This window comes from Electrona antarctica, assembly GCF_951216825.1.
Source record: "Electrona antarctica genome assembly, chromosome: 18".
NCBI classification, from domain to species: domain Eukaryota; kingdom Metazoa; phylum Chordata; class Actinopteri; order Myctophiformes; family Myctophidae; genus Electrona; species Electrona antarctica.
The window spans coordinates 37,763,326-37,791,107 of record NC_136799.1 but is presented as its reverse complement, the minus strand read 5'-3'; the positions used below and the strand labels follow the sequence as shown (position 1 = coordinate 37,791,107).

The 27,782-nt window shown below is 42.4% G+C and overlaps 2 protein-coding genes across 6 annotated transcripts; one reads left to right on the top strand and one right to left on the bottom strand.

Annotated features, from left to right (window-relative positions):
• The first annotated feature begins 1,544 nt into the window (after positions 1–1,544).
• On the top strand, positions 1,545–4,179 carry LOC306941968 (tripartite motif-containing protein 75-like). Its single transcript, XM_079527612.1, has 2 exons — positions 1,545–1,662; positions 2,410–4,179. The coding sequence occupies exon 2, from the start codon at positions 2,412–2,414 to the stop codon at positions 3,954–3,956; it is 1,545 nt and encodes a 514-aa protein (XP_079383738.1). The 5' UTR covers positions 1,545–1,662; positions 2,410–2,411; the 3' UTR covers positions 3,957–4,179.
• Positions 4,180–8,493: 4,314 nt separating this feature from the next.
• Positions 8,494–26,304, bottom strand: LOC306942317 (inverted formin-2). 5 transcript variants are annotated; one of them, XM_079528151.1, is made up of 23 exons: positions 26,169–26,302; positions 20,344–20,761; positions 19,403–19,518; positions 18,980–19,139; positions 18,115–18,148; positions 17,487–17,628; positions 16,487–16,619; positions 15,558–16,193; positions 15,117–15,262; positions 14,942–15,003; positions 14,757–14,859; positions 14,557–14,642; positions 14,330–14,430; positions 14,053–14,123; positions 13,842–13,949; positions 13,603–13,673; positions 13,367–13,487; positions 13,080–13,244; positions 12,849–12,951; positions 11,414–11,566; positions 10,040–10,957; positions 9,672–9,719; positions 8,494–8,978 (listed from the first exon to the last, which is right to left on the bottom strand). In XM_079528151.1, exons 2-22 carry the CDS (start codon positions 20,744–20,746, stop codon positions 9,673–9,675), a joined length of 3,879 nt encoding a protein of 1,292 aa, XP_079384277.1. In that variant the 5' UTR covers positions 20,747–20,761; positions 26,169–26,302; the 3' UTR covers positions 8,494–8,978; position 9,672. The 5 variants fall into 5 exon arrangements, with proteins under 5 accessions (XP_079384277.1, XP_079384278.1, XP_079384276.1 ...); XM_079528152.1 differs by lacking the exon at positions 9,672–9,719; XM_079528150.1 differs by lacking the exons at positions 8,494–8,978; positions 9,672–9,719 and having other exon boundaries at positions 9,769–10,957.
• Positions 26,305–27,782: the final 1,478 nt, after the last annotated feature.

Here is a 27,782-nt window from a genome sequence, read left to right as displayed (position 1 = left end):
AAACAATATATTGGTTCTTCAGCAGTTCTGTAGCGGTTCTTTAGAGACTGTTGAGATGCTTAGTATAATAGCACTGATGTACAAAGAACATGTGGAGCCCTTGTATGGTTCTCTCTACTGGTTGTTCAGCTTATAGCCGGGGAGCCACAGGCCCAAAAGCTCAACGGTTAAGGATTAACCTGTGATGTCATGCCGTACTTTTTATTTGTGTTTTCTCTAATCATTTGGTCATTAAGGTCCACAGAATGAGAGGCCTGCTCTGCCGAAAACTTTGCAAAAAAAGGTTATGGCCATTTTTGTATACCACACCATAGACAACCAATATAAGGCAAAATGTCCCAAATTTCATCATGCTTTAAGTAGCATGTGACAATTGTGACATGTCAAACTAGGGGGTTTTCATGATTCTGAATCCATTCCGAGCATTTGTTTTGCACGAAAAACTCTCCTTGGTCAAAAAATCACACCCGTGTGAACTGAGTGGTGTAAGGTCTTATATAGCCTGTCTGACGTAATTAAATCATGTCTGATGTAATGAAATCACACCCGGGTGAACATAGCAACCATGCTCATTTTTTCTGCACAGACTAACAACTGGCTTTGTTATGTAATGAAATCACACCCGGGTGAACAGGGTGAACATAGCAACCATGCTAATTTTTTCTGCACTAACAAAGCCAGTTGTAGGAGTGGTTTACACCACTCAAAAAATGTACCCGTGTCTGTTCGTACCAAAAAGAATGAGAATGGTTGCTAGTTCACACGGGTGTGATTTCATTACGTCAGACATTACGTCAGACCACAGCTGATCAGTCTATATAAGACCTTACACCACTCAGTTCACACGGGTGTGATTTTTTATTAAATATATAGCCTATCTTCCATTCCGTCTTCCTTTGAGAACAGTGAGAAAGGAAGCACTATTGTTTGACAACAGACATTACAATTCATAACTAATTTGCAGTGGCTGAAAAGTACTTGCAATTTGTACTTAAGAAAAAGTATCAATACTGCAATATAGAACTAGGCCTACTCACAACAAGTCCAGAATTCAAAATGTACTTGAGTAAAAGTACAAAAGGATTGGCATCAAAATGTACTTAAAGTACTAAGAGTAAAAGTACTCATTATGCATTTAAGGTTTTAAATCTTTTGAAAATAGCTGATCCACAAGCTCACAATGCGTCGCAATGCAACGCATTGTGAGCTTGTGGATCAGCTATTTTCAAATGGCCAAAATGTAGGCCTATAGCCTATAGTAGCCTATTGAAGTGGTTTACTATATGTTTTGTAATAATTTAAATCTACAATGTAGCCTAACTAGTAAAACGTTTTCAAATAATTGTAGTGGATCAAGTAAAGTACAATATTTGACTCTGAAGTAAAGGTATTGGAAATACTCAAGTAAACTACAAATACCTGAGAATTGTATACAAGTACAGTAGCCTACTTGAGTATATGTACTTAGTTACTTTCCACCACTGATGATGATGAAACCTAAATGAAACACACCCGCAATTAACGTGATTCCTTTCAGCTGTGTTCACTAGTCAAAAACGCTAGCTTTTCACAGGTTTGGCACATGTCAACAGCCACCCTGCGTGAACCCACATAGAGTGATTTATTTATTTTATTTTGAAACTTAATTGCACCACAGTTGAGGTAAGAAGAAAATGTATTAATTCAATCAAATGTCAGATTCTTGTTCTTGTTAAAATACTCAATGTAGAAATATTTCAAGAATAATCTGGTTAAAAATGTACTTAAAACTACATTATAGTAGGCCTATTGGTATCAAAATACTTGTACTTATGCAGAAAACCCCATTTCACAAGTTTTCAAATGTATAAATCTTTTGAAAATGGCAAATCTACAAGCTCACACTGAGCTATCTGCCATTTTCAAATGGCCAAAATGTATAGGGCTGAAGTGGTTATGTCAGAGAAAAAGGGGGGATCCGGGCACTCTGGAGTTAAAAAAAGGGAAAATACTATTAAACCAACATGATTTGCTCTAACGGTCCATCGATTTGTATCAGTTTCATCCCCTTTGATCAAGGAGCACTTTTTTTTACCATTAACTTTATTGACTTGTACATCTCTGAGCACCTGGTTGTTTAATGTTTTCAATTTGTAGTGGAGTAAAACTACAATATTTGTATCTGAGGTGTAGTGGAGTATAAGTAAACTGTTGGTGGTACTGAAAATTGGAAATGCCCAGTAAAGAAGAAGAGAAAAATAACTTTGTACTTAAGTACATTATTGAGTTGGCTGCCTGCTTTTGCTATACACTAAATGTTGCTATAGGCTACACTAAATGTCTGAGTTTGTAGATTTTCACTAGCGATGCTAAATGTATCTTGAACTGAAATGGCTTTAAGATTCATATAGTATTTTTTTTCCTACCCAGATATGGCAGCTGCCAGGTTTCTTCTTACCGGTGAGCACTTGGTCTGTGCGATCTGTCTGGATGTGGTCACCGAACCAGTCACCACACCATGTGGCCACAACTTCTGCAAGGCGTGTATTCAACACTACTGGGACACCAGGGTCATTTACCAGTGTCCTCTGTGTAATGCAAGGTTTCCAACCAGACCTCAAATGCAAGTCAATACTGTCATGTCCGAGTTGGCTATAGGACATCACAAGTGGGCTCAAATTCTAGAAAACCAATCTGCTCATGACATTCTTTGTGACATCTGTTCTGCGAGGAAGGACATGGCTGTTGCGTCTTGTCTAGTATGCCTAACTTCTTTCTGTGAGACTCACCTGGAGCCTCACCTGAGAGTTGCAGGCCTCAGGGGCCACACTTTATCTGCGCCTCTATCAGGTCTTGAAGACAGGTTGTGCAAGAACCATCACAGGCTCATTAACCTCTATTGTAAGACTGACCAGGCATTTATTTGTTGTGGTTGCATGACAACGGACCACAAAAATCACCACATTGTACGACTTGAGACGGAATACGAATCCAAACGTGCAGAAGTCCAGAGTGCGATAACTGCACGATCACAGAGGCTCCGTGAGCTCAAACTCTTCACTACGAGGGCACGAGTCTTCAATGAGCAGCTGATCCGCTCCCGGCCAGGTCTAGTTGCGGTGATTTGGGACCGGCGTAGAACGGCAGAGCAGCAAGCGGAAGGTTTCATTAAAGAACTGACCATGGAAATCTCTGAGCTCGACAAGAAACGTGATGACCTGGAGCATCACCATTGCCTTGATGAACACCATCGCCTTGTCGATCACCATCGCCTTGTCCTGTTGCTGTCAAGCCTGCCCGCTCTGCTGAACAAGGACCTGAAGAACACTGTAGTTGACTTCAAACTGCCTGATACCAACTGCGTTAGGAGATGTGCAACTCTTCTGGATCAGGAAGTCACTCTGCAGCGGCTGAAGGCTTGTGCTGTGGATGTGACCCTTGACCCAGACACTGCACACTGTGACCTCATCGTGTCCTCCGATGGGAAAGCAGTGATGCTTGGCGCAACACCTCAAGATGTCCCTGATGCTAGAAAGCGATTTAAACATCATGCAGTGTTGTCAAAGGAAGGGTTCAGATCAGGGAAGTTTTACTTTGAGGTCCAGGTAAAGGGGAAGACTAGTTGGGCTGTAGGAGTGGCGAGTGCATCTCTTAACAGAAAGTATCCTGTCAGCATGTCTGTTAAGAATGAATGCTGGGTCATTGTGCTGGATGCTGGCCAGTATCGTGCATATGGCTCAGTGTCTTCTGCGTTCAATCTGTCGGTGAAGGAGAAACCACAGGCAGTGGGGGTCTTTGTAGACCATGACGTGGGACAGGTCTCTTTCCATAACGTGGCTGCAAAAGATCTGATCTACGTGTTCTCTGGCCTGACATTTAACGGTAGAGTACTGCATCCATACCTGTGCACTCGATCTGACCGCTCTCCATCTGATCTCAAGCCGCTCACCATCACTTCTCAAAGTCTCCCAAATTGACTCCAGTCAATACCACCTAAGGCATTTCCCCTTCACACCAAAATGCGGACCGTCAAGTCTGACCTTGTGTACTGTGAGTTTCAATGTGATTGTAGCTATCAAAGATCTGTGTTAATTATGTTTTTATATATAATATATGGGTGTTAATACTTTTAAAAAGGTTTCTATTGAGTTTTAAAGTCGTCTTAATTTTGTTTTAATAAAAGCTTTTATTTGAAGAAAACATTGATATTTGTCCTTATTGAAACCACTACAGCTTACTGGGGGTTGTTGTCTTGTTTACCTACAGAGTGTGGTCATTGTGACACATTCCAGCAGAGGGCATCTATTGTATGTTTCATTTGTTAACGTGTACAAGTAGCTACATAAGATTTAAGCCTCATACACTACAAACATGCACTATGGCAGTCAGGGATGCTGCAAATGGGGACTAGAAAATGTTTTGTCTACACTCGTTTCCAGGGGGACCCAGTGACAAGTTAGTAGGCTATCACATTCATCTTAACCACTTAATCCATTTTTACCATCTTCTATATTTATACAGCTGCTATATATATATATATATATATATATATTATTTTTTTTGAGTGGTGCAAACCACTCCAACAACTGGCTGTGTACCAGTGTTTGTTCGTACCAAAAAAATCACACCCGTGTGAACTGAGTGGTGTAAGGTTTTATATAGCATGATCAGCTGTGGTCTGACGTAATGTCAGCTGGAGTTTTTGTCCGATGTGAGGTATTATATAGCCTGATCAGCTCTGATCTGACGTAATGAAATCACACCCGGATGTGATTTCACAACTGGCTTTTTTTTTGTGCAGAAAAAATGAGCATGGTTGCTACGGTCATCCAGTTCACCCGGGTGTGATTTAATTACGTCAGAAATTATTTTGAACATAGCAACCATGCTCATTTTTTTCTGCACACAAAAGCCAGTTGTAGGAGTGGTTTACACCACTCAAAAAAAACGGCCATAGCTGTCATCACAAATGTGATGAGGTCAGCACAAAAGTGATGAGGTCAGCACATTTGGCCGCATTTTGGCAAGTGGCTATGGCCGAATTTAGGCCAAGGAGTGTTTTTCATGCAAAACTAATGCTTGGAATGGATTCAGAATCATGAAAACCCCCTAGTTTGACATGTCACAATTGTCACATGCTACTTAAAGCATGATGAAATTTGGGAAATGTTGCCTTATAAGTTATATTGGTGGTCTACAGTATGGTGTGGTATACAAAAATGGCCATAACTCTTTTCGCGATGTTTCCGGCAGAGCAGGCCTCTCATTCTGTGGACCTTAATGACCAAATGAATAGAAAAAACACAAATAAAAAGTACAGCATGACATCACAGGTCCTGTCCAATTTTGGGCCTGTGGCTCCCCGGCTATTAGTTAAGCATGAACCTCTAAAGGTTCTAGTACCATTTGACAAATATAACACCCATGGCTATAACATTGCAATAAGCAGCAATTGGTATGATGTGTAATTTGCCTAAATCCAGCATACAAATAGTGGAATGAGGAACACTTCTTACTTTTGGTTTCTGAATTATATTAGGTTCCCCTTCTTAACCATCGCAGGACAGTTGTTGCTGACGAGGCAAGTCCATAATTATGGGGATAAACATTTTTCTAACTTTCCACAATTCCCCCAACTTCTTTTAATTGTCTCCACAAGGCCGAAAGCATGGGGAGAGTATTTCTTTTGCACTCGTGTATCCATCTGACGGACGGACCTCCGGCACCGTTGGCCCGGTCGATGCCAAACTGTGCACACACTCCCTGGATGCCAACGACGAACTTAGCCCCTTTTCTTCCACATCGGCCTGTTATAGCGCCACCATGAGGACGATTTTTGCAAAACACATTTCTTTATATTACTCGTACACATTGTATCCATACATCACGCAAATCGGTGTACCCTATCTCTATAGTCATGTGATCAACATGGACCTGCCCGCTTCCCCATATTCCATCCCCATTGGCTAAGATTGCCTTCCAAAGTTAGCAGGATTTGTCCGTTTTGAACAAAATGCCTCAAATCATGAACGCAGAGTGCAATTTGAGGGAAATTTTGCATGCACATTCTTACTAGTCCAAGGAAGAAATGTCACTTGAAAAGTTTCACATCAGCCTCATGGTGGCGCTATACCTGGACTCATTCATGTTTTTACCTATAACTGCATGGATCTGTGTGAAAGTTTGCATGCACACTCCCTAGAGGCCAAGGAAAAACCTATTTGACCTGCATTTTTCACATCTGCCTTTTATAGTGGCAGCACAGGAGGCCGACTTTTGTAAAACAATATTTTTTATATAACTCCAAATAACTTCCTGAAAATCGGTACACAGTATCTCTATAGTCATGTGATCAAGATATATCTGTATCTGGTATTTCATATTCCATCCTAATTGGCTAACATTGGCTTCCAAAGTATATGCAGGATTGGACCGAGTGCAATTTGACAGAAATGTTGTACGTACATTCTTACTAGGCCGAGGAATAAATCCCACCCTTTTCACATTGGCCTGTTAACTTATAGCGCCACCAGCAGGTGGACGTTTTGCAAAACACATTTTTGCCTCAACAAATGCCTCAAATCATGACTTTGTTTGTCAAATTGCCATCAAAGGCATGAGAAGAAATGGCACCCTTTTCACATTGGCCTATTATAGCGCCATCAGGAGGCCACGATAATCTACAGTACCTGGCCTGGTGGAGACCTGTGCTCTGAGGAGCACTTTTTCTATAGATTTCATCTGAAACCAGATCCAAAAGGGGCCATTACATGTAATGAGATATCCATGGCATATGCCCAGTTTGCCCACCCCTGTGTAACTGGGTCTTGGACATCTTAACCAACAGGCCACAGACTGTGAAGATCTGCAACATCTCCTCTCCCGTCCCCTGCTGTACACCCTGCTGACATGACTGTAAGGCCAGTTACCCAAACAACCATATTGTCAAGTTCGCGAATGACACAGCAGTGGTGGGACTAATCTCTGAGAACAACGAGGTGGAGTACAGGTGAGAGGTGGAACACCTGGAGTCTTGGTGCATAGCAAATAACCTCTGTATAATGACAAAATCAAAGACAAAAGAGATGATTGTGGACTTCAGAAGGTGTGCCCAACCTCCAGCCCTCACTACATCGGTGGCGATTCTGTGGAGGTGGTCCCCAGTCTCAAATACCTTGGAGTGCACATTGCCAACAACCTGACCTGGAAGCTCAACTTGGCCTCCTTAATGAAGAAGGCCCACCAGCGTGGGTACTTCCTGAGGAGACTGAAGCGGGCGGGGCTGGGTACCCCTATCCTTACCTCCTTCTACAGGTGTGAGGTGGAGAGCATGCAATCACTGTGTGGCATCACTGGCATGGAAGCTGCTTTGAGGCAGATATAGGAAGGCTCTGCAGTGGGTGGTGATCGAAGTCTGCCCAAAAGATCATTGGATGCCCATTCCTGCCCTCGTGACATTTACCTCGGCAGGTAGGAATAAAGCTACCAGCAACCCTGCACCTGGTCTGTTCGTCCCCCTCCCTTCGGGCAGGAGGCTGCGTGGTATTAAGGCCAGCACCACCAGCAAGAAGAAGAATAGCTTCTTCCCTGTAGCTGTGAGAATCATGAACTCTAGCCCTTGAAATGTGACCTTTGTACTAGTGAGACTAAACATAAACTCTGTCTGCATTATGAACTGTACTGTGACACATGAACTTTCTTTTTAATGCTGTTTATAGGTTTTATGTTCATGAATGTTTAGATGTATTTTTATCTTTTTGCCTGACCAGGACCTGGGTAAACAAATGTCGTTATCCGTATGGAATGACAATAAAACTCCTTGAACCTTGTTGAACCCTTGAATTAGAATCCTCAGATTCTCTCACACTACATACAATTTGATCACAGGATTTGTGTGAAGAATTAGCACATTATAGGTGCATAATTGGTGCCGCAGTGTTAGACAATTATTTCACTTGTTTCTCAGTTCTCTCTAAACACGAGTCGAGTGCATGGTCCAAAAGCGGTTATAATGCAACATAAGTCAATTCACTGAGATTGTAAATGATTAGCAGGATCTGTGTAGTGAGCTGCATGCTCGATAAACACACCATGTACATACTTTTGGATCCAAAAGGAGTTTCCTACAGAACCAAGCCTGTTGTAAGACTGAACAGTTGCGAGGCAGGACAGAACAGTAAGGGGAGCAAGAGGAGAGGAAGTGAGGAGAGTGAGAGGAGAGGAAGAAAGTTTTTGCTTTCAGTGTTGTTCTTCTGAACTTTGCCGCGACTGTACCACGGCACGTTTATTTTATACAGTAAAGTTTGTTCTAAAACTGAGGTCTCGTTCTTGTGATAGCACCCACATGTTATACTGTCATAGCTGACTATGCCTTATAAATAACAAGGCTAGGCACATACAGTAGGCTGGCTACTGTAAGGCACTTTCCTTCCACGTTTTATTGATGCAACCACATGAAGGTAATAGTTGATCTAGATATCCAGTAAATGTACAAAGTGATGCAAAAACGAAATCTTCATCTGTAAACATGTTTTATTAAAATAATTACAAACATCACACTTTGTTATAACCTTTATAAGTGGTGTGCCACCTGTACAGTACATGCATTTGTCTATTTTCACAATAAGATATTGATAAAAGGCATTTATGTTGATTTCTCATGCATTCTCACATATGGAAGTCAAGACATTGTATATTCCTTGGTATCAGGTATCATTTTGTAAAAGATATTTTGAATTAAACAAATATACAAAATAACAAATATTAACACATTTGAGGCTATAATCAAAAAATATTCCTCTTATATAATTTTACATGGATGTATTAATATACTGTATATGTATAGTATACTGATTTCTTTTTTTTCTTGTATTACTGTGTGTGTGTGTGTGGGGGGGGGGGGGGGGAAGACACAAAAAAAGCTTTACAGAAGGAAGACTTGTTCATGGAGTTATTGACTCAATTTTTCCTTTTTCCTCTCGATTTCTTCCGGGAATCACCTAGGGAAATAAAAACTATTGTTGAGTGCATAGAATGGATTGATGTTGCATTAAACAAGGCACTTGGTAGAGAAATTAACTTTTATGGCATATGAAATCTGTCATTTAAAGCAAACCTTGTCAAATGTCCTTTAGAATGATTGTTACCCTTATAGTTAGGAAAGCTATTTACATATCAATGTTTCAGTGAAGCCAGATGAACAGTTTTCATGAAGCACATGAGACAGCGTATTGTTAGTATGTTAAAACGGTCCCATTTACACAGTTACAAAATAAGGGCACAGACATTTGACACTTCCTTTTGAAGCACTCCTGAGATAAGACACCCCTCTTGAAGTCTTCACAAGTTGAAAAGCTCCGTTAAGACAGGAACACCATGAAGTTAGATACATTTTACACCAGTATAAAGAAGTTTAGTTGTGGTACTCTTCAGGATTAGTCCGGTCAAAAGATTAGTTAATTATAATTAAACAGCAGAAGGAGCCACGGACGCACACGTGTGCGTGCAGACTGAGCACGCACACACACAAACCCAGATTCTTAAGACACCAAATAAAGAGCATGTTAAAGACCAGACAAATGACCAGTTAGGCAGACAAATTAAATTGTTAACAAGGTTTTTGTAGCAATGGAGCCGATAGATTGACGGTCCTGCTTACACTTGTTAGTTTTTCATCGGGTCATTTGACCTACCTCACTGTAACACACAGTTTTGTTTAGTGTGTCCTTTTCCACCGTTACCTTGTGTTTCAGAGAATCAAAATGGAAAAGACAACACTCAAACCCATGATAAAATGACTCAGATGTGGCGAGGTTTTTATATACAAAATATACATTAGATGGCAACTACAAACATCAAATTATGTCTCTGGCACATTTATTTCACACTCAATGATAAATAAATCACTCATGCAAACATATGGATCAGTGTACACTATAAATGCAGACTGTAAAATAGAATAAAAACACAAAACCGATAATAAAGGACTTGTCTATAAAACATGTCAAGAAGAGAGTAGCATTATAAACGGGAACTTTGTTTGAGCTCAAACATAAATTACCTTCATTGCTTTTCTTTTTGCTTCTTCTAAAGAGCTTCTGGCGTTTCTTCGCTTCCTTTTTAAGGGGAGCGGAGGCTGCAGGGACGGCTTCGGACACAGACGATGGCACATCTTCCGAATCCAGTCCTCCAGTGGTATCACATGGCTGAATGATCTCACTGACAGATGTCTCATTGCCTTTGGAGTCGGAGGATTCCCCACTCACAACTTCACCCTGGCGAAAGTTTTTCGTCATTATGCCATCCTGTTCTTTGGCGGCCCCCTCCTGTTTGACAGGTTCTACCTCCAAAGTGCTTATCTCATGACTCACTTTGTTATCATCTTCCTCAATTTTCTTTAAAATGCCTTCATCACCCCCTTCTGCATCCATGTTTATATCAGCCACAAGTGTGTGCCCTCCATTGGGAGGGCCGTTGACCCAATTATCTATGGGCTCGTCAGGCATGGACTTATCTGTGATCTCACTGTTGTCACCATTACAGAGGGCCACAGGTGGACCTCGTTTGTTCATGACGACATTGGACTCGGACATATCTGTTGAACAATTGAGCCTGGGGAAGAATGGCTGAGCCTCGCCTCCATCCTGGGCCTCAGTGGTCGGCGTGTGTGGGGGGCTGGTGCTCAGTGGTGTGACAGCATTCTCTTGGTGACGCCCGCTCTGTAATGAGACTGGATCCTTCGAGGGCGTCTTCATGGTTGGTGCTGAGCCTCCTTGGGGTGAGTTCGATGGAAAAGTTGGACAGTCTAGGGCTGCATTCTGTGTTGAGGCTGAGGTTTCTTGAGGTTTGCAGGGACAGTCCACTTCGTCTTTTGTGGGCCGGTGTTCCTCCTCTGTCTGAGGTTGCCTGAGATCGAGAGCGCTTGATGCTCCTGGAGCTGAGGCCTTGGCTTCTTCTCTTACAGGCTTGACACTTGATTCTGAAAGTAGAAAGGCGGGCACAATTACAGTAACACTGATGCCTTTAGAAAATACAATTATTAATATGCTATTGTCTTTAACTTAAATACAACAGAAGCATAATGTCGAGTCTGCATTATTAATGCATAGGGACATTTATTATGAAAATAAATGCGATGGCGGCAAGCAATGGTGTCAGCAGCAGTGTAGCCTCAGAGACCACAGGCGTTGGCAGCAGTGCAGAAGCACGGGCGAAAGCTGAGATTGATGAAGCAGCGAGGCTGAATAAAGCTTATTGTATGCTTCCGGGACAAAATATGTAGTATTTTTTCATTTGACAATACTTTGCCAAACATGTGATATGAAACTTTTGCAGAAGCATACAATAGAAGGCTTTACAGCTCAGTAAAGTGGCTCATAGGTTCACTAGCAAAGCTACAAGTTGCAGATGTGAGGCCACGATCTCTTGTCCTTACCGGGTGGGCCAGTATCTCTATGTTTTTCATTAGAGGGGAAGCTTTCCAAATCGCACCTGGGCCTTGTCTTCCTGAGGCAGAAACCTTTCTTGATATCTGCCATGAGATGGTCGATGATGCAGCCATCGTCTGGTGGCGGGAGGCCTCTTTTGACTGGTGTGGACAGAGAGCAGAGATTAAGATACATACTTTATATTAAATTATCAAAAGTATTTATCATATTACAATGACAGACATTACAATAGGGGACCTCTGTTTTAACCCATTTTGACCCGAGATCAGATTCTAAAAATGTCTTCTACATCCTGACAGTTTTCTGATGTTTCTATGTCAGTCGTTTTCAAAAATAGCAGACCTACATGCTCGTAGCGCGCCACTCGGTGGCGCACTATGAGCTTGTAGATCTGCTATTTTTCAATAGCTGAAGTATAACATAATGCTTAGTTAAATCACCAAAAGGGGTTCCCACCCAAAATGGGTTAATATTATAATATCATCCTCTCCTGGCATTACTAGGTTAGCAGCTTTGGCTGGCACTGCTCCGTATTGCTTACATATGGGCAGTGTTGGTAACCTGACTCCGCCATTGTCCGATATTGTCCTTTTCTTTTTGCTGAGGTTTGCGTGATCTGCGCAAAAGGACAGTTAACCCATTTTGGGCGGGAACCCCTTTTGGTGTTTTAAACATTATGTTATAATTTAGCTATTGAAAAATAGCAGATCTACAAGCTCATAGAGCGCCACCGAGTGGCGCGCTACGAGCTTGTAGGTCTGCTATTTTTGAAAAATCGTGAAAATATTTATTTCAGAAAACTGGAGGATTTAGAAGGATTTTTTAAAATGTTGAGGTCAGGCCTAAATGGGTCAAATGATAAGGGACAATATCGGTGGCACCCAACTGTAATACAAAAATAAACCAGTAATACCATCAGCCGTGTGAAACTGTCACACCAAATGTGGTGACTGATTGCAGTAACGGCGTTAATTGTAACACGTTACCCCCAACAGTGTATATAGGCTTGCCGGAATCCTTGTTGTATTTTCTACACTATGCGGTTTTCTGGGCGTACCCAGGGATGCCAACCAAGTCAAGCCCAATCCCATAAGGGAGTGATTGAAATTCATATTTTAAGTTTACTTTAAGTTTACTGTTGTCCAGAACACGTCTCATATTTCTCCATCAAAGCCATTCATGGAGGCTCTGTGCACTGAACAGCAAGCCGACACCGTGGCAAGACCAGCAAACTATTTTGAAGTGTGGAAAACAGAGCTGAGGGCAGCATCGAGTCCGTGTGAGCAATGGTGTGTGTGTGTGCGTGCGCACGTATTACAGTACAGTATGTGTGTCGCTTTCAGCGACCTTTCCACTATGAAAGAAGACGAGTCATAGGAGAATGCGCAGCTGTGTCACAGCAAAAAGAGAGAGAGAGCTCACTTATTTTTCCATTCTCTCCTTTCTGTCTCTTGGATTCTTCTTCTGCCAGTTGTTTCTTTCTCTTCTCTGCCTTGGCTGCTTGTTCTTTCCTGGCTTTGTTTTCCTGAGGGTGAGAGATCAAACATGTCCTCATTGTACAGTAAATTAAACTTCTAAAAGGCCTCTGATGTATGACAAATATGCATAAAGCAGGAACAATGCTTCAGAGAGTACCAAAAACACCTCCCTAACCTTCAAGGCCTTGATGAAGAGTCCCCGGAAAGACTTGATCGTTCCAAAGAGCTCCTCCAGGGAGAGCTGATGAGCGTCTTCACAGAGGTACACAGCCAGCTCACTTCTCTTTCTGTTAATCTCCAAGAACTGCTCCTCTAAAGCTTTGCATGCCTGCAGGTTTTCCTAGTGAAGAGAAAATTGACCATTTGGGGAGCATTAAGATTCAAGTGCTTTTTTGTGTTTGAATTCTCAATTTGTTGTCATCATCTCCATGAAGAGAATGTGGAGAACCTCTGTACCTATACCTCAATGACTTTTGCATATTGCTCCGTCACATCTTGTAGAGAGTTGGAGACTTTCTTGGCGGTGTCCATCAGTCGTTTCAGTAAGCCAATAGCCTCTGACTGGCTAGACTCCAGGTTTACACTAAAGACAAATAGAATGGTGACATAGTTGCTTTTCTAATGGCAATTACAGATTCATGGAACTGAGAAAAAGGTAAGAAACTGGTCGAGTAGATCAAAAGTATAGGTTATTATACCTTGCTGCCTTTTCACAGATCTCTATATCATCTGGCAGTGCCAACAGCTCCGGGTGGTTCAACTCTGCTTCCTGGGCAAAACACAGGGTGTAATTAAATATGTTCAAGGGTGACTTGGGCGATTTTTTAGCCTGGGCCCTATCATTAACTTTCCGAAGTAGTTAAAAATAAGAAAATGTGCCGTTTCATTTTTAACAGTAGGGTTTGAGTAGGGTTTCTGAAGAATCATAAGAACGTACCTCCAGGATGTGATGTAGCAGTGTAATGCGACTCTTGTTGGCTTTGGTCTCGGTGAGCTTGAGCAGAGAGCTGAGCTTGAACCCTTCTGCATTACCTGTGTGACTTCCCTGAATGTAGACATATACAGCAGCTTAATTAAATCAAGATCATAGTCTAGAATGATGTCAGTAAGGACGAAATCTAATTGAGCAGGGAAGGGGTGCTTCTTACATAGTTCAGGAAGTTTCCTACATCCAGAATAAGCCTGCAGAAACTGGGCAAGAGGTTGCTGTCCCTGAGGGCTGAGAAAACGCACAGTAGGTTCATGTAGATGGCTAATCTTGTAGTCAATTTGGTGCTCAGTTGCACGTTCACACATGGGCATGCCAAGAGGCAAAAGGTTAATGAACAGTTTACTTCATATATTCTATGACTGACAGAGGGCTCAGTGTGAACATGATGTCACCAGTGGAACATGTTTATACTGTGTAGAATACTGTTGACTTACACTGGCAGGCAACCTCCACTATTTGGGCTTTAGGTTTGAGCATGTCCAGCACTGAAGCCGTCTCCTCACACAGCAACATACACTCAATCCTCAACTGATAGCTGTAGAGACAAAAGAAATGCAGTGGATAATGATGAATCGAACGTCAAAATGTAAACAATACTGTTACATTTAAGACTCCATTGAGTGACATGATCTACAGACAGATAAAAAGTAAGAACATTTACCATGGGACAGTCAGAAGTGAATTGTAGAAGCGGTCTACATTAGCCAACTTGTCTTTCTCTCCTTGGAACGACTTCAAATTTTCAATCTACATTGAGGCAGAAGACAAGACAGTCACCCGCAACTCTTGTTAAGATATGGGAATTTATGCATGGATGTCCAAGTTATATTATGCAACGTGCAAGATGCTCGTAGTGCCAACCTCGTGTTTTTCTGGAAGGAGTTTTAGAAGCTGTTTAAGCACCTCCACGTCAAACTTGGTCCGATCCCCCTTCTGGATCATAGCTACAACATCTTCATTCGAGCTGGGTAGAAAAGGGGGCAATATATATTCAGCTAGGGATGGACCAACACGTTGGCGGAAACAATACTGGGAAAATATCTCACCATCTGAACTGTTTCAGGAATATGTTCAGATTCAAGTTTTTCTTTGGATCAAGGAAAGTAATCTACAGAAGGAAGAGAAACGATGAAGGGAATATATTAGAGCATATAATTGGTTGTTCAGCATGTTTGGGAGTGCTACTGCTCTGGAGGTGCTGCGTTGAGTGACCAAGCATACCTCTTTAGACTCCTTCTTGAACGGAGCAGCTGCCCCCTTGTCTTTGGGCTCGGTCACCGGGAAACAGAACAATTGCTCGATGCTGCTGTAGTCGGGCGACAGAGGAGGAGGGATCTTCTGAGCCGATGACCACATGGAGTTGCCATCTGAGGTGAGGTGCAAGGTGAAGGAATCAGCTGATGCTCACTCAGAAGCTGGCCTACTATTGTGTCTTGTGAGAACTATACTCTTATAAATAGCACATGTTACATGATCACTAAACCAAGTTACTCTGAATTTATTGATCTATTGATCGACTAATCATTCAATGAATCGTTTCACCCCAGTATTTGCTCCCCTTTTCTTGGCAGGAAAAAAATAAAACTATATGTCTAATATTTGTTATACTAAATTTCACTATACTAAATGCTCTTGGAAAATGCACAGGGTTCTTCCACTCACCAGTAACGGCACGAAGCTTTTGCCAGTTGAGCTTCTTCATCCGCAGAGTCGGGCATCGGCCTGTCCTGGCTGGGACCATTGCAGAACGGCCCAGGGACTGGCAGCTCTGAGCCACTATCATGCCAGGGGGAGGAGGAGGCATACCAGGTAGGGGAGGGGGTGGTGGAGGCCCTCCACAGCCTCCCATCCCGGGTAGGGGAGGGGGTGGTGGAGGCCCTCCACAGCCTCCCATCCCGGGTAGGGGAGGGGGTGGTGGAGGCCCTCCACAGCCTCCCATACCGGGTAGGGGAGGGGGTGGTGGAGGGAGTGGCATCCCCGGAACAGAGAGCGACACGGACATTCCTGGTAAGGGAGGAGGTGGTGGTGGTGGTGGAGGGCACTGGTTGGTGCCTGGGGGTTGTGGCCTTGTCATACATGGAGGTAAGGGTGGTGGGGGTGGGGGTGGGGGAGGTGGAGGAGAGGCACACGCTGGCATTTGGCCGGTTGAGGTGCGTCTGGCCGGTGTGTCCTTGTCTCCGTCCACGTGGTCTGTCTGAATGGCCTTGTCTGCCTTCCTGACCAGCTGGCCGTCGACCTCGCTATGAACTTTGGAGAACGTCAAGCGCTGCATGATCTTCTCAGAGGATTGCATCTGAGCTGGAAGCCCCAAAAAAAGCACAGACACAGAGGAACCACAATTAAAAAGCTACCTCTCATTGTCCATGTTCACAAGGTCAAGATTTTGCTCTCACAACACTGTCTGGGCTGTAAATTATAGTTTCTCACTGCCATGTTGTGAATAATTTCCTTTATAAATACACCCACCGTAAACCTGACCATGATGTATGGCTTTCCTTGACAAAAACACAAACTGAAGCAAAGTCCTTAATTCAGAAAAATAACCTTGTGGATTTCTGTTTGTATTCATCTAAATGCATGTGTAAACTCACAGTCTTGGGCTAGCAGGATGGCTCTGTTAGCCAGGGCCTCCAGGGCCTGCCAGATGTCACAGCGCTCAGGCCCCAGATGCAGCAACGTCTGTAGGATGGACAACAGCTGTAGGGAGGCTGGGGAGCTGCTCACCTGGACAAACACAGCAACACAAATATATACTACACATAAACCACAACATGTAAAAGATAGGTTTACATTTATTCTGCAAAGGCAGATTATTTCTTCGAATAGCTTTGCTTTTTCATTATATAGATGATGATGAAACACTTGAGTGGTATGGTCCATTCTTCACCAGCCATACAGTAAAACACTCATAATATCTGAACAAGTCGGTATATTTAGCTTTAGTTACAGTAGCCTACATATTATAAACCCTTGTAACACGTCCTGTAAATTGTATGGACCAAGTAAGCTTGCTAGCATGATGACGCCAATAGCTTTAATTATGTAAACATTATCAGCGGGTGGGCAAACACATTTGACTGCTCTTGCCTTCCCCACCAGCACAGCTAGCCGCAATTTGCAACTCTAGATTTCTTTATAATGGGATGAATCTAGAGTTGCAATACCCGCCATTGACTCCCCACTCATCCAATTTGGTTTGCGATCTGCTTGTCTTAAACGACGTTAAACTCACCAACATTGCAGCTGTAGTCCAAGCTTGAATTATCCTCTTTCAATCTGCCAAGCTTTTTTTTCATAAAAATCCACCATAGAGATGTTATGAGCTACTTTCTGTCAAGACATCCTCTGCAGGTGATTCTTTTTCTAAGTGTTGCAGTTTGGATAATTCAAGCTTGGACTACAGCTGCAATGTTGGTGAGTTTAACGTTGTTAAGCAGATCGCAAACCAAATTGGATGAGTGGGGATTCAATGGAGGGTATTGCAACTCTAGATTCATCCCATTATAAAAAAATCTAGCGTTGCAAATTGCGGCTACAGCACAGCTAGGTTTCGATTACCAACACGATTACTATAAACTAGTCATGGCTCACCTTGTTGAACAGGGTAGTAAACACCTCCAGGTGGTTGCTCATGTCAATGCCTCCATAGACTCTCAACAACTCATCCTCGTCCTCGGCCATGGCCTCTTCAAAAGCTTCACATTGAATAATCAAGTCTTCATCCTCTTTCTCCCTGCAAGCCAGAAAAGCAGTGGCTTAGCTCAGAGGATGAGGAAATAACACTGAAGAAAGTAGAGCAATGTGGGAACACATGTTCTCCAACTTTCATTTGGTTATACAACAATATAAAGTATTCAGTGAAAACATTTACATTGTTTATTTCAAATTAACCCATTTTGGGGCAGGAACCCTTTTTGGTGTTAGCATTATGTTATGCTTTAGCTATTGAAAAATAGCAGATCTACAAGCTCATAGCGCGCCACCGAGTGGCGCGCTACGAGCTTGTAGGTCTGCTATTTTTGAAAAATCAATGAACGACTGACATAGAAACAAAGCTTTTTCAGAAAACTGTCAGGATGTAGAAGACATTTTGGGATTTCGGATCTATGGGCAGTTCCCAGGTCAAAATGGGTTAAACAAATTGAATTAAGTTTAAGATGTATTGCTATATTGGAACTGACTGATGCAACCACCATGATAACACAGAGGGAATTCTCACCTCAAATTGGGCAGCATATCAAGTAATTGTAGCCCTGCAAGACAACAAAACACATTTCTGAGTTTTCAGTACATTTAAAGAACACAAGCTGCCTGCTGGCAGCAAAGTCACAGGTGCACAATTACAAAATGGGAGTGGCCAATCACAGCATTGCCAGGCTTCCCTGTCGACATAGACTGCCACATAGGATCTTATTTTTCCTAAGTCCAGCTTTTAGTGTGTGTGCACTTACTTTGTCCTACACAAACATTAAACTCCCATTGACAATGAATGGACAATTTTACGTAATAGTGTAAACACAAATATTGCGTAACACAAACATTGATATGGACAAGCGCGCCCCTCACTTCACACGGTGTGATTCTTTTGTGTATATACTGTGTATATATAGTATTTGTGTCTGTCGTCATGCATGTGTACCGTAAAAGTATGACCAACATCTTGTCAGATGTGGCACATTTTATGTCAATGAAATCAAATGAAGGCTATGTTGTTGAATGACATGCTGTTCATCCTTCCATTTTAGAGTGTTTGTCAGTTGTCACCGTTCATGTGGCCATGAAGATGCATTACTGGAAACGTGACACTGTTCTCATGTGTGTTTTGAAACGAAAATGAGAATAGGCCATCAGACCTATTCTTAGACAGAACCACTGACAGATATATTTGTAACAGTGCTATTGCTGATGAGTCTGACCTACATTCCCCTCTGCGCAGCGGGTGCATGGATTTTCACCACAGGAGAACGACCTTTTCATAAAAAATTCACCATAGCGTGACCTTGCTGCCAGATGCAAATTGTTGAGACTAGATTGCAGCAGCAGCTCAACAGGGAAGGTGAAAATAAACTGTTGCCACAGCCTACCGATGAACTCCTTTCTCATCTTATCTCTCTCCCTGAGGTCGTCTGTCCCAAAGATGAGGGCATTGATAACGCTGAGGAGGGTGACCATGTAAGGCACGTTGTCTGTGGCCTGCATCTCATTCATGATCACACTGAAGCGATACTGCTGGGTCTTCACACCCTGAGGAGAACAATCAGACACCTTATGAATTGGAGACACTGTGCTGATGCACGTAGTCCAACACTAGAGGGCACCAAAACGCTTTTATCGGCCACCGAAACCTTGTGTACCTTGTAATCAAGAAAGTAACAGTGAAAGTGCCATTTGAAGTGGAAAAGTTGTTAACTTGATGAAATAATATCGCACCAATCAGATTCAAGCCATTTATTTTATCAATAAAGTTTCAACTTTCAGAATGACTCCTCTGCAGGTGGACTGCTTACCTTGTAGTGGTCGAGCGCATCCAGAGCCAGGCGGTAACCATCTGTGGAGAACATGCTGAGGGCAGCTAGCAGCTCAAACACCTGCTTCTTCACCATAGTGTTGGACGTGTCTAAGGCTGTGGAGCATCACAGGTACACACATCACTATTTAATGAACCACAACATATAGCTTCCATTCCTCTCCCTCTATGTAGTAAGTATAGACTCATGATGGATGCTGTTTTTCAGCACTGTGTTTGGCAGTGTAACTTGAACTTTGAGATGTTGCCCTGTGAGTATGTTGTTCCTTAGATAAGTGTTGTTCATTGTATGACATAAGGCAATGAAATCCAATATCTGTTCTAAGTGTGCTGCTATTTTATAGATTTGAGGCTGAATGAACCTTAACCTTGACTCAAGGCTTACCGCATAATATTGAGCCCGGTGTGTGAGAAGCCAGCAAAGTAGACCAGTTAAATAAAAGAAAAGGCCACTGCACTGGCAAAGAATGTTGTGGTTCTTTGGATGCACAAATAGATTATTTATTTACAATAGTCCAACTGCTGTCAATACTTTTTACTATGTAAATAAATAATCTATAAGAGTCTCAAAAACGTATTGTCAGTGTTTGGGCTTTTTCTGTTTATTGGGAACTTTTCCTTATAATATATGGAGTTCCCAATGCAGCTACGGCCATTGGTTGTGTGACATGAGCGTGATGATGTGATTTGACGTCACATACAGTAGCAGAGAGCTAGATAACTGCTATTGTACAATGCACATAACATCTCATAGATTTACAATTTTATGAAATGTATTCCAAGATGTTGGCTTTCCACACGAGAGACCCGGGTTCAGACTTTTTTTTGTGTTGTCTGCCATGTTAAGTCAGTGGTTTATATTGGCGGTGGTCTTTCAAGTATACTGTGCATTTTGCTCAACAGATGCAGTCATGGACCAACCTTGGGAGAGCTTGCGGATGTAGCCCTCGTTTTCCACTATGAAGTGGATGCCTGCCGAGGAGTTCATGACCGCTCGCACACAGTTGACACAGGTCAGCTGCAGGAGGGCGTCTGCGATGCGGGAACAACCCCGGCCAGAGAGACGGTCCAGTGCCTCCAGGAGGAGGTCCAGACCGCTCAGCTCCAGGAACTGGATCATCCATGTCTGGTCACTGCCCTCCAGGCGACGCTTCAGGCCAGAGTAGTTGACCACAGAAGGGACCTGCAGCAGCCTGATGCACAGCTCTGGGTCGGCACTCTCCAGGTTGGCTTCTAGCTGGCTGTCAGAGTCCTGGGAGGACGAAGAGCCCAGGCGACCCCTGACTGCTGCCCACTTCTTCTTTCCATCTGACTTCACCGACATCGTGGATCAAATAGACTGTGGAGGATAGAAAGACAGCTGATTAATGTCAAGGGCAACTGAGAATGACCACAGATTTAGCAGGCACTTTGTTTTGAGCAATATTTAATCAGGAACATCCTGTTTTTAGGTATTTGCGTCATGTTCCTTTTTTGTTGGTCTTCAAATATTTTTTATTTGCTCTTAATTTAAGACAATGGTCATTTTGCACTATCATCCAACATATTTGTTGTCCTCTTCAGAAACAGCGTCAGTGTTATCTAGGCTGGAGGAAGCAGGCCAAAACAAGCCTGTCAGAATGGCAACATGGAAAAGGAAATGAAAACTCTGCACTTTAGGGACGAGTGAAAATATGGCTGCATTCCAATGACTAGTTCTGCCAAACATCCCCACTTAATCCAGCATGAAAGAGAGTTCCACTGTCAGCTAAATTGCCACAAAAGGCATGCCCACCTGGCCAGAACAAAGGGTGAACAGTGAATATTTTATAATTGACTATAATTTTAAGTATATTGTAATGTACCTAATTAATTCAAAACAATCTCAAAATTGATGTTATGTAAATAAAAGAACCCTCCCCCATATTTCATAAAGAAATACAAACAAAAAGCAGACAGAAGGCCTGGGCCATGGCTCAGTGGTCCAGGCACCTTGGCTGGCAATCCAGTCTGGCAGTGTGCCGCGGGTTCGACTCCCGATCCCGACGGCCTTCACTGCATGTCTTCTCCCCATTTCCTGTCAGCCTACTGTCTGTCCCTCCATATAAAATAAAGGCAAAAGCCAAAAAAAAAAAAAAAGCAGACAAATAAACACTGGATAAGATTTCATATTAAACCAGTGACCATTACTATTACTGATTAAATATAATAATAAAGCACCCTTTTCTGGTATATTCCCAGAGCACAGTTCCCTCTTTTATGAAACATGCAGTGCATGTCCTGTAACTGGACTGAGTAAGACAGTTCCCACGCATTCCTGAAAACAAAAGCATAAGGTTTAGGACTGAAAAAGGGTCTAAAAATATAGCTGTTTTTTTTATACAGGAGGTGAGATATGATATGAGGCCATCCAACGATAATGAACGACATGAGTGATTGTGTTGGCTTTCTGATGTCCTGATGGTAATTTCACTCTTGGCAGGACTATAAGTATACAGATGAGCTGGAAAATAAACAAGGGAGAAAGAGAGAGAGAGTCTGACACACACACACACACACACACACACACACACACACACACACACACACACACACACACACACACACACACACACACACACACACACACACACACACACACACACACACACAGTCACACACACACACACACACACACACACACACACACACACACACACACACACACACACACACACGTCACTATCTAAGCATTTCTCAGGGAACCATGCTCTATTTATGGAGCTTTATATTATTGTAAATAGTGTCCGCAAGGAAAACTACAAGGACTTACAAGGCATTGTTTGAATGCCTCTTTTGCCGGGCAATCCATGAAAAAAAAAAGTAAAGAAATAGAAAAAGAAAAAAACAACAACAGACAAAACAAAATAATGTGTCAATAACACCATCCTTTTCTTTTGCTCCTGCTTTCTAGCCAAGGCAGAAATGTGTCAGCTTCATTACTACTGACTCTCGCTGCTTGCAAGAGAGTGTTACCGTGGCAGCAAGCAGGCAGACAATGCCCTTGGGTTTTGTACAATAGGGCTCGTTTTCAAAGAGCTCTGTTCATTAGCCACTAGAATGAATGAAATGCTCCCAGCCTCCTTTTCTGTGCATTAGGACCCATCCCTGGCAACTATTTAACCACTCCCTGACTCGGATCTCCCTTGTGTATAATATGTTTGATCTGAATAGAGTACAATGGTCGTCGTCAGTGGAAGCGTTTTTTTTTTAAACTGTAAAATCTTCTCAGCCATTTGTTAAGTCATTAGGTGTGTGATGAAAAATGAACTACAATGCCTACTGTAGGTCAACACAGTCATGGTGGATCACGTGATGATCATGACCTCACACCACTTTGCTGGCCTATTGTTGCAGGCTTTGCGGGCGTTTTCCTGTCTTGCTGCAAGCTGGAATCTCCTGCATGGATCAGGAGGAAGGAAAGGACTCGCTTGGGTCAGGAAACTCAACTCAGAGACAAATATGTTTGTGAGACAGTCACAGTGCATGCTCATCTTTCAGATGTCCTCTCCTCTTCTTTGCTGATTAGTAGCAGTAGATTGCAGGTTTAAGGGATGTGTTTGTGTATCAAAAGTTACATGCGGTTATTCAACTTATCTACTATTCTACTCAAATACTGCCAACTTCAATATACTGAGTGATCTGAGGTTGCACACGCAATCCGCCACTCATAACAGTTCACTCATTGTGTACAGAACACAGGCCTGCTTATCTGTCCCCTGCAGAAGCAGCTTGTACCACTGTACAGTACACGACAAGCCACAATGTTTTTTCTACAACAAATGCAAATGGCTTGATAATAGTAAGAATAATATTACACAAACTACAAACTATATAAACATAAGTCTCATTGCAGTTTATTAAATCTTTCAAAACAGCTACAAAACAACAACAAACCGGAACAAGGTTCAGCACTAGGTGTCTGGCTGTTGTTACACTTCTTTTCAATGTGACTTTTGTGATCAGATGTGCCAGATCTGAAGTCAGATGTATCTTTTTTTGAGTGGTGCAAACCACTCCAACAACTGGCTTTGTACCCGTGTACCCGTGTTTGTTCGTACCAAAAAAACGAGCATGGTTGCTATGGTTAGCAACCAAAAAAACGAGCATGGTTGCTATGGTTAGTATGTGACGTCACTGACATATAACAATACATGTGTAGTTGCACCACTCAGTTCACACGGGTGTGATTTTTTTAATAATTTTTATCCCACGATTTTGTAACCCATTTTTCACCCCTGTGTCAATTATCTAATGTGATCCTGGGCTCTACATGTAGCTCTAGATGTATCCACTTACTGTATTTGTTCATACTCAACTCTTCAATGCGACACGCCTCCTTGAATTTGAAATGTAATCCCAATAACGAGGCCCTCAGGGGATGCAAGTGAATTCTAGTTTCTACCACTGTATACAAATTAATACAGATTAAATTTAGACAATGTACACACTGTGACAATTTAAACCAGGGGAAAGTGATATGTCAATCAAGCTCAGGCTGGGGGAGGAGATAGGGGGAGTTTACTATCCAGTCCAGGTTTTGTAGCCACTGGGTCATTTGCACTTGTCACACCTGCAGCCCATCAGGCGATACTGTCACTGCGACGTTGTTTTTCAGTAACTGTATTTCTTATGTTCGAGGTTATCAGTTGATTGTTTTTTATTTTTGGTGTATAATTACATATAAGAAACCTCATCAGATAGTCAGAGGTTAACAAGAAGGGATATAATAACACCATTTCCAACGTTAATGATAATAACCGGTTGTGGAATGTTGGTGACCGGTTAGAAAAATCTGCCAACATTGACCTTCCTAGGAATAACCGATAAGACATATAAGCAATAACCATCTTAGATGTTTTCATTTGTCCTCTGTAGTCTAATATCATTATGCGCCAAGATTTGGTTTTTTGGTAGTTGCGCCAACCTGGTATTTGTAAAACATGTGATGTCTTGTCTACAGCTTGTAACATCAACATCAGTTGGCCCTGCATTTTCCATGACTCACAGTGTTGCCTACGGTACCAAACAAATCCTTTTATTTCAGGCAGCAGAGCAGTGAAGTAACATCCTACTTTAGGTTCTGCCACGAGGAGAGAACACGGAATAGAAACTCTTTCCACATCATAGGTGGAATTTAAAATGTGTGCTCCATGCTGTGTGTGTGTGTGTGTGTGTGTGTGTGTGTGTGTGTGTGTGATGGGAGGATGACAAGATGGTTGGTCACATGTGTCTGTAACCCCCTGGGTACACCTTAGCGGACAGCTGTGGACAGAAGAAGCTGTCTTTTACGTCATTTCCGAGTTTTTAGACAGCTGGTTGATGGAAAAGAAGCGTTTCCGGGAATCTCAGTCAGCTCCACCCCCGCGGCAGTCAGCCGCGGAGGTGGAGCCTCTTTTCCATCCACCAGCTGTCCAAAAACTCGGAAATGACGTAAAAGACAGCTTCTTCTGTCCGCGGCTGTCCGCTAAGGTGTGCCCAGGGGGTAACTGCACACACCTTGACATGCTGACTGCTTCAACAGTTCTCAGTGCAGCCAATATCTAATCTGAGAGCATCAACCCAAGTATGTGCATTGCCCTTTAATCCTGTTACAATCTTAAAGGCCTTTATATGCCTGCGTTTAACAAAGGAAACAAAACAACACCCCATGACGTTAAACAATCAAATGTGTACAGGTGCCACGTAGGCAAATATAAATGAAAACAAAAAGTAAAAAATACAGATACTAGTAATGTGATAGCAAGAGTATAGTATTACATTATTCACAATACTATAATTAGTATACAGAAAGCACAATGTTTGTGTGAGTGTGTGTAATATATATGGTGTCCTTTGATGCAGATCTGTTGGAACCTGACAGTGAATGTGAACTGACATGAACACATGAAGACAGGATATCACGGTCAAGTTCACATCGTTTTTGGTGTCCAGCAATGAAATTCAACATTTCCCTTCAGTATGGCAGCCTATTAACCACCTCGTTAAAGTAATGTTGTAGACAATATAGCTGTTCTCATGTCTCAAAATTTTGAGTTTACATCTGGCATTTAAAGCAGCTGCCCAAATGCCCAAGATGCTTGCCTTCCCATCCCGGCAAGTGAAGTACGTGGCAACTGTTGCAATGTTGGCTACTTAATAGTAGCTATTATGAATTGTGATTTCCAACAGTCTATATCTACAATTTACTAGTCCATATATGGTCATAAAATATCCATGTTTCTGAAACCATAAACCAGATGTCACCAATAGCAGTGAAGATATCAGTTTTCTGAAATTCATGGTTCAGTCTGTTCAGAGATCATTCTCTGAACTGTATTTATGAAAATGTACATAGCCTACATTTCATAAACTCAGGGGTCCGATCAGTCAGACTACATGTACGTAGCCTACGTTTCTTTATCCACAACAACGATCCTTGAAATAACATTGTTAACGCTACGACACGTATTACTTTCGACGTTCCCATTTCCACGTTCCTGAATAGACCAAATAACGGAACTGCATGGTACTCACTCAGAAAAACGGGGAAGACCAATCCTAGGCATATTATTGCATCGTCGTTTGAATTCTTGTCGATATTATTAATTTGGCTCCAAATCGAAATACAATATGGACTAGCGAGGCGAGAGAGGAAAACCAAATCTCCTTATCTTGATCTTATTGATTTATTCCATAAATAAATGACCACCACTTCAAAGAATCACGTTTCCGATCGTTATACAGACCTTTGCGTCGAGACGCAGGCAGTGGTTTCTTTGTAGCCACTCGAATCACAAACGCGGTCGGTCCTCTCTAGATCAGACGTCTGTTCCAACGCCGTGCGGGGTCAAACGGGCAATGGATGGTATGCAGGATACCTATAGCCATGTGAAATGCGCTGGTTGCCTTGTTTCTGTTCACATGTACACATAGGATGCAGCCACAGCTGGATTGCCCCTCCTCCTCTAGCGCCTATGAGTATGGACCAGGCAGCTCTACTCCTCCTCCTACCCTCCTATTCACTTATGTGATGTCAATCTGTCTAGTGGTGATGTGATCAGACCAGAGTTAATATGGGCGTTACCTCCGACGCCAGGAATGGATGGATAATGGATTGATGATAAAATTCCTTTAGTCAGTGTAGTCATGGTGAATCATGCAGCGTGCATGTTGTCCTCGCATTGTTGTTGTTGTTTTTTAATCCTTTATTTACCCAGGGAAGTAGCTGAGCACAGGTGCTCATTTTCAGCCATGCCCTGCACATAGAAACACACAGACAGACACACACACGCACACACAGTTGTAGTTGTAGTCTAAACATAACATTGAATGGAATTTGATTTGATAATTTTTTTTGAAAAGCGCACACACACACACACGCACACACACACGCACACACACACACACACACACACACACACACACACACACACACACACACACACACACACACACACACACACACACACACACACACACACACTGTCTGTTTAATACTTGCCCCTGGGCTTCTGTTGAATAAAACACCTGAATAAAAAGATTTTGAAAAGAAAATAAACCTTTTTAACATATTTCTTTTTTTAGCTACACTGGTTTTATACCTCTAGGCTTTACAATTTACAATTTAGGCATTTAGCAGACGCTCTTAGTCCAGAGCGACTTACATTAAGCAAGAACAAAAAAGCATGGGAATACATCACATATATAAAAAGCATTTATCATGAAACATGCGTAAGCTAAGAAGTTAGAACGTAACAGTGGAATATCTATATAATGAAACTATACATATAAACTATACATATATACTATACTATGCTATACATATGTACTATGAAGTGCTATGACTACATACAATGCAATTATAGTGCTGTCTACATAACATGCTATAAGTCTGTATCAAATGCTATCTAAGTCTACAAAAGTGCTATCTAAGGGGGTAGGGTAAGTGCTATGGGCCATGATGGAGTCGGAAAAGGTGGGTTTTCAGACTACGGCGGAAGATTGGGAGTGATGCTGCAGTTCTGACTGCAACGGGAAGTTGGGACGTGTGGAGCGTTGTCCCGGAGTTTTTAGTGAGGGTACTTCCAGTTTCCCTGCGTTGGCTGATCTGAGTGCGCGGGAGGGTTTGTAGGGTTCAATCATACTTGCAAGATATGGGCCATACCTTTGGTTGCTTTGAATGCCAGCATCAGAGTTTTGTATTCTGTGCGGGCAGCGACCGGGAGCCAATGGAGGGAGCGGAGCAAGGGGGAGACATGTGAGAATTTTGGCTGGTTGAAGACCAAGCGAGCTGCGGCATTTTGGATCAGTTGGAGAGGCTTAAGTGCACATGCCGGTAGGCCAGTAAGGAGGGAGTTACA

Excerpts from the sequence above, each read along its gene's own strand:
- LOC306941968 (XM_079527612.1), top strand. The coding sequence starts at position 2,412 with ATGGCAGCTGCCAGGTTTCTTCTTACCGGTGAGCACTTGGTCTGTGCG.
- LOC306942317 (XM_079528150.1), bottom strand. The coding sequence starts at position 20,746 with ATGTCGGTGAAGTCAGATGGAAAGAAGAAGTGGGCAGCAGTCAGGGGT. Across the intron at positions 16,194-16,486 it reads CATCCTGCTAGCCCAAGACT|CTCAGATGCAATCCTCTGAG; the intron begins GTGAGTTTACAC and ends TGGGGCTTCCAG. Across the intron at positions 14,431-14,556 it reads TCACTTCTGACTGTCCCATG|CTATCAGTTGAGGATTGAGT; the intron begins GTAAATGTTCTT and ends TTGTCTCTACAG.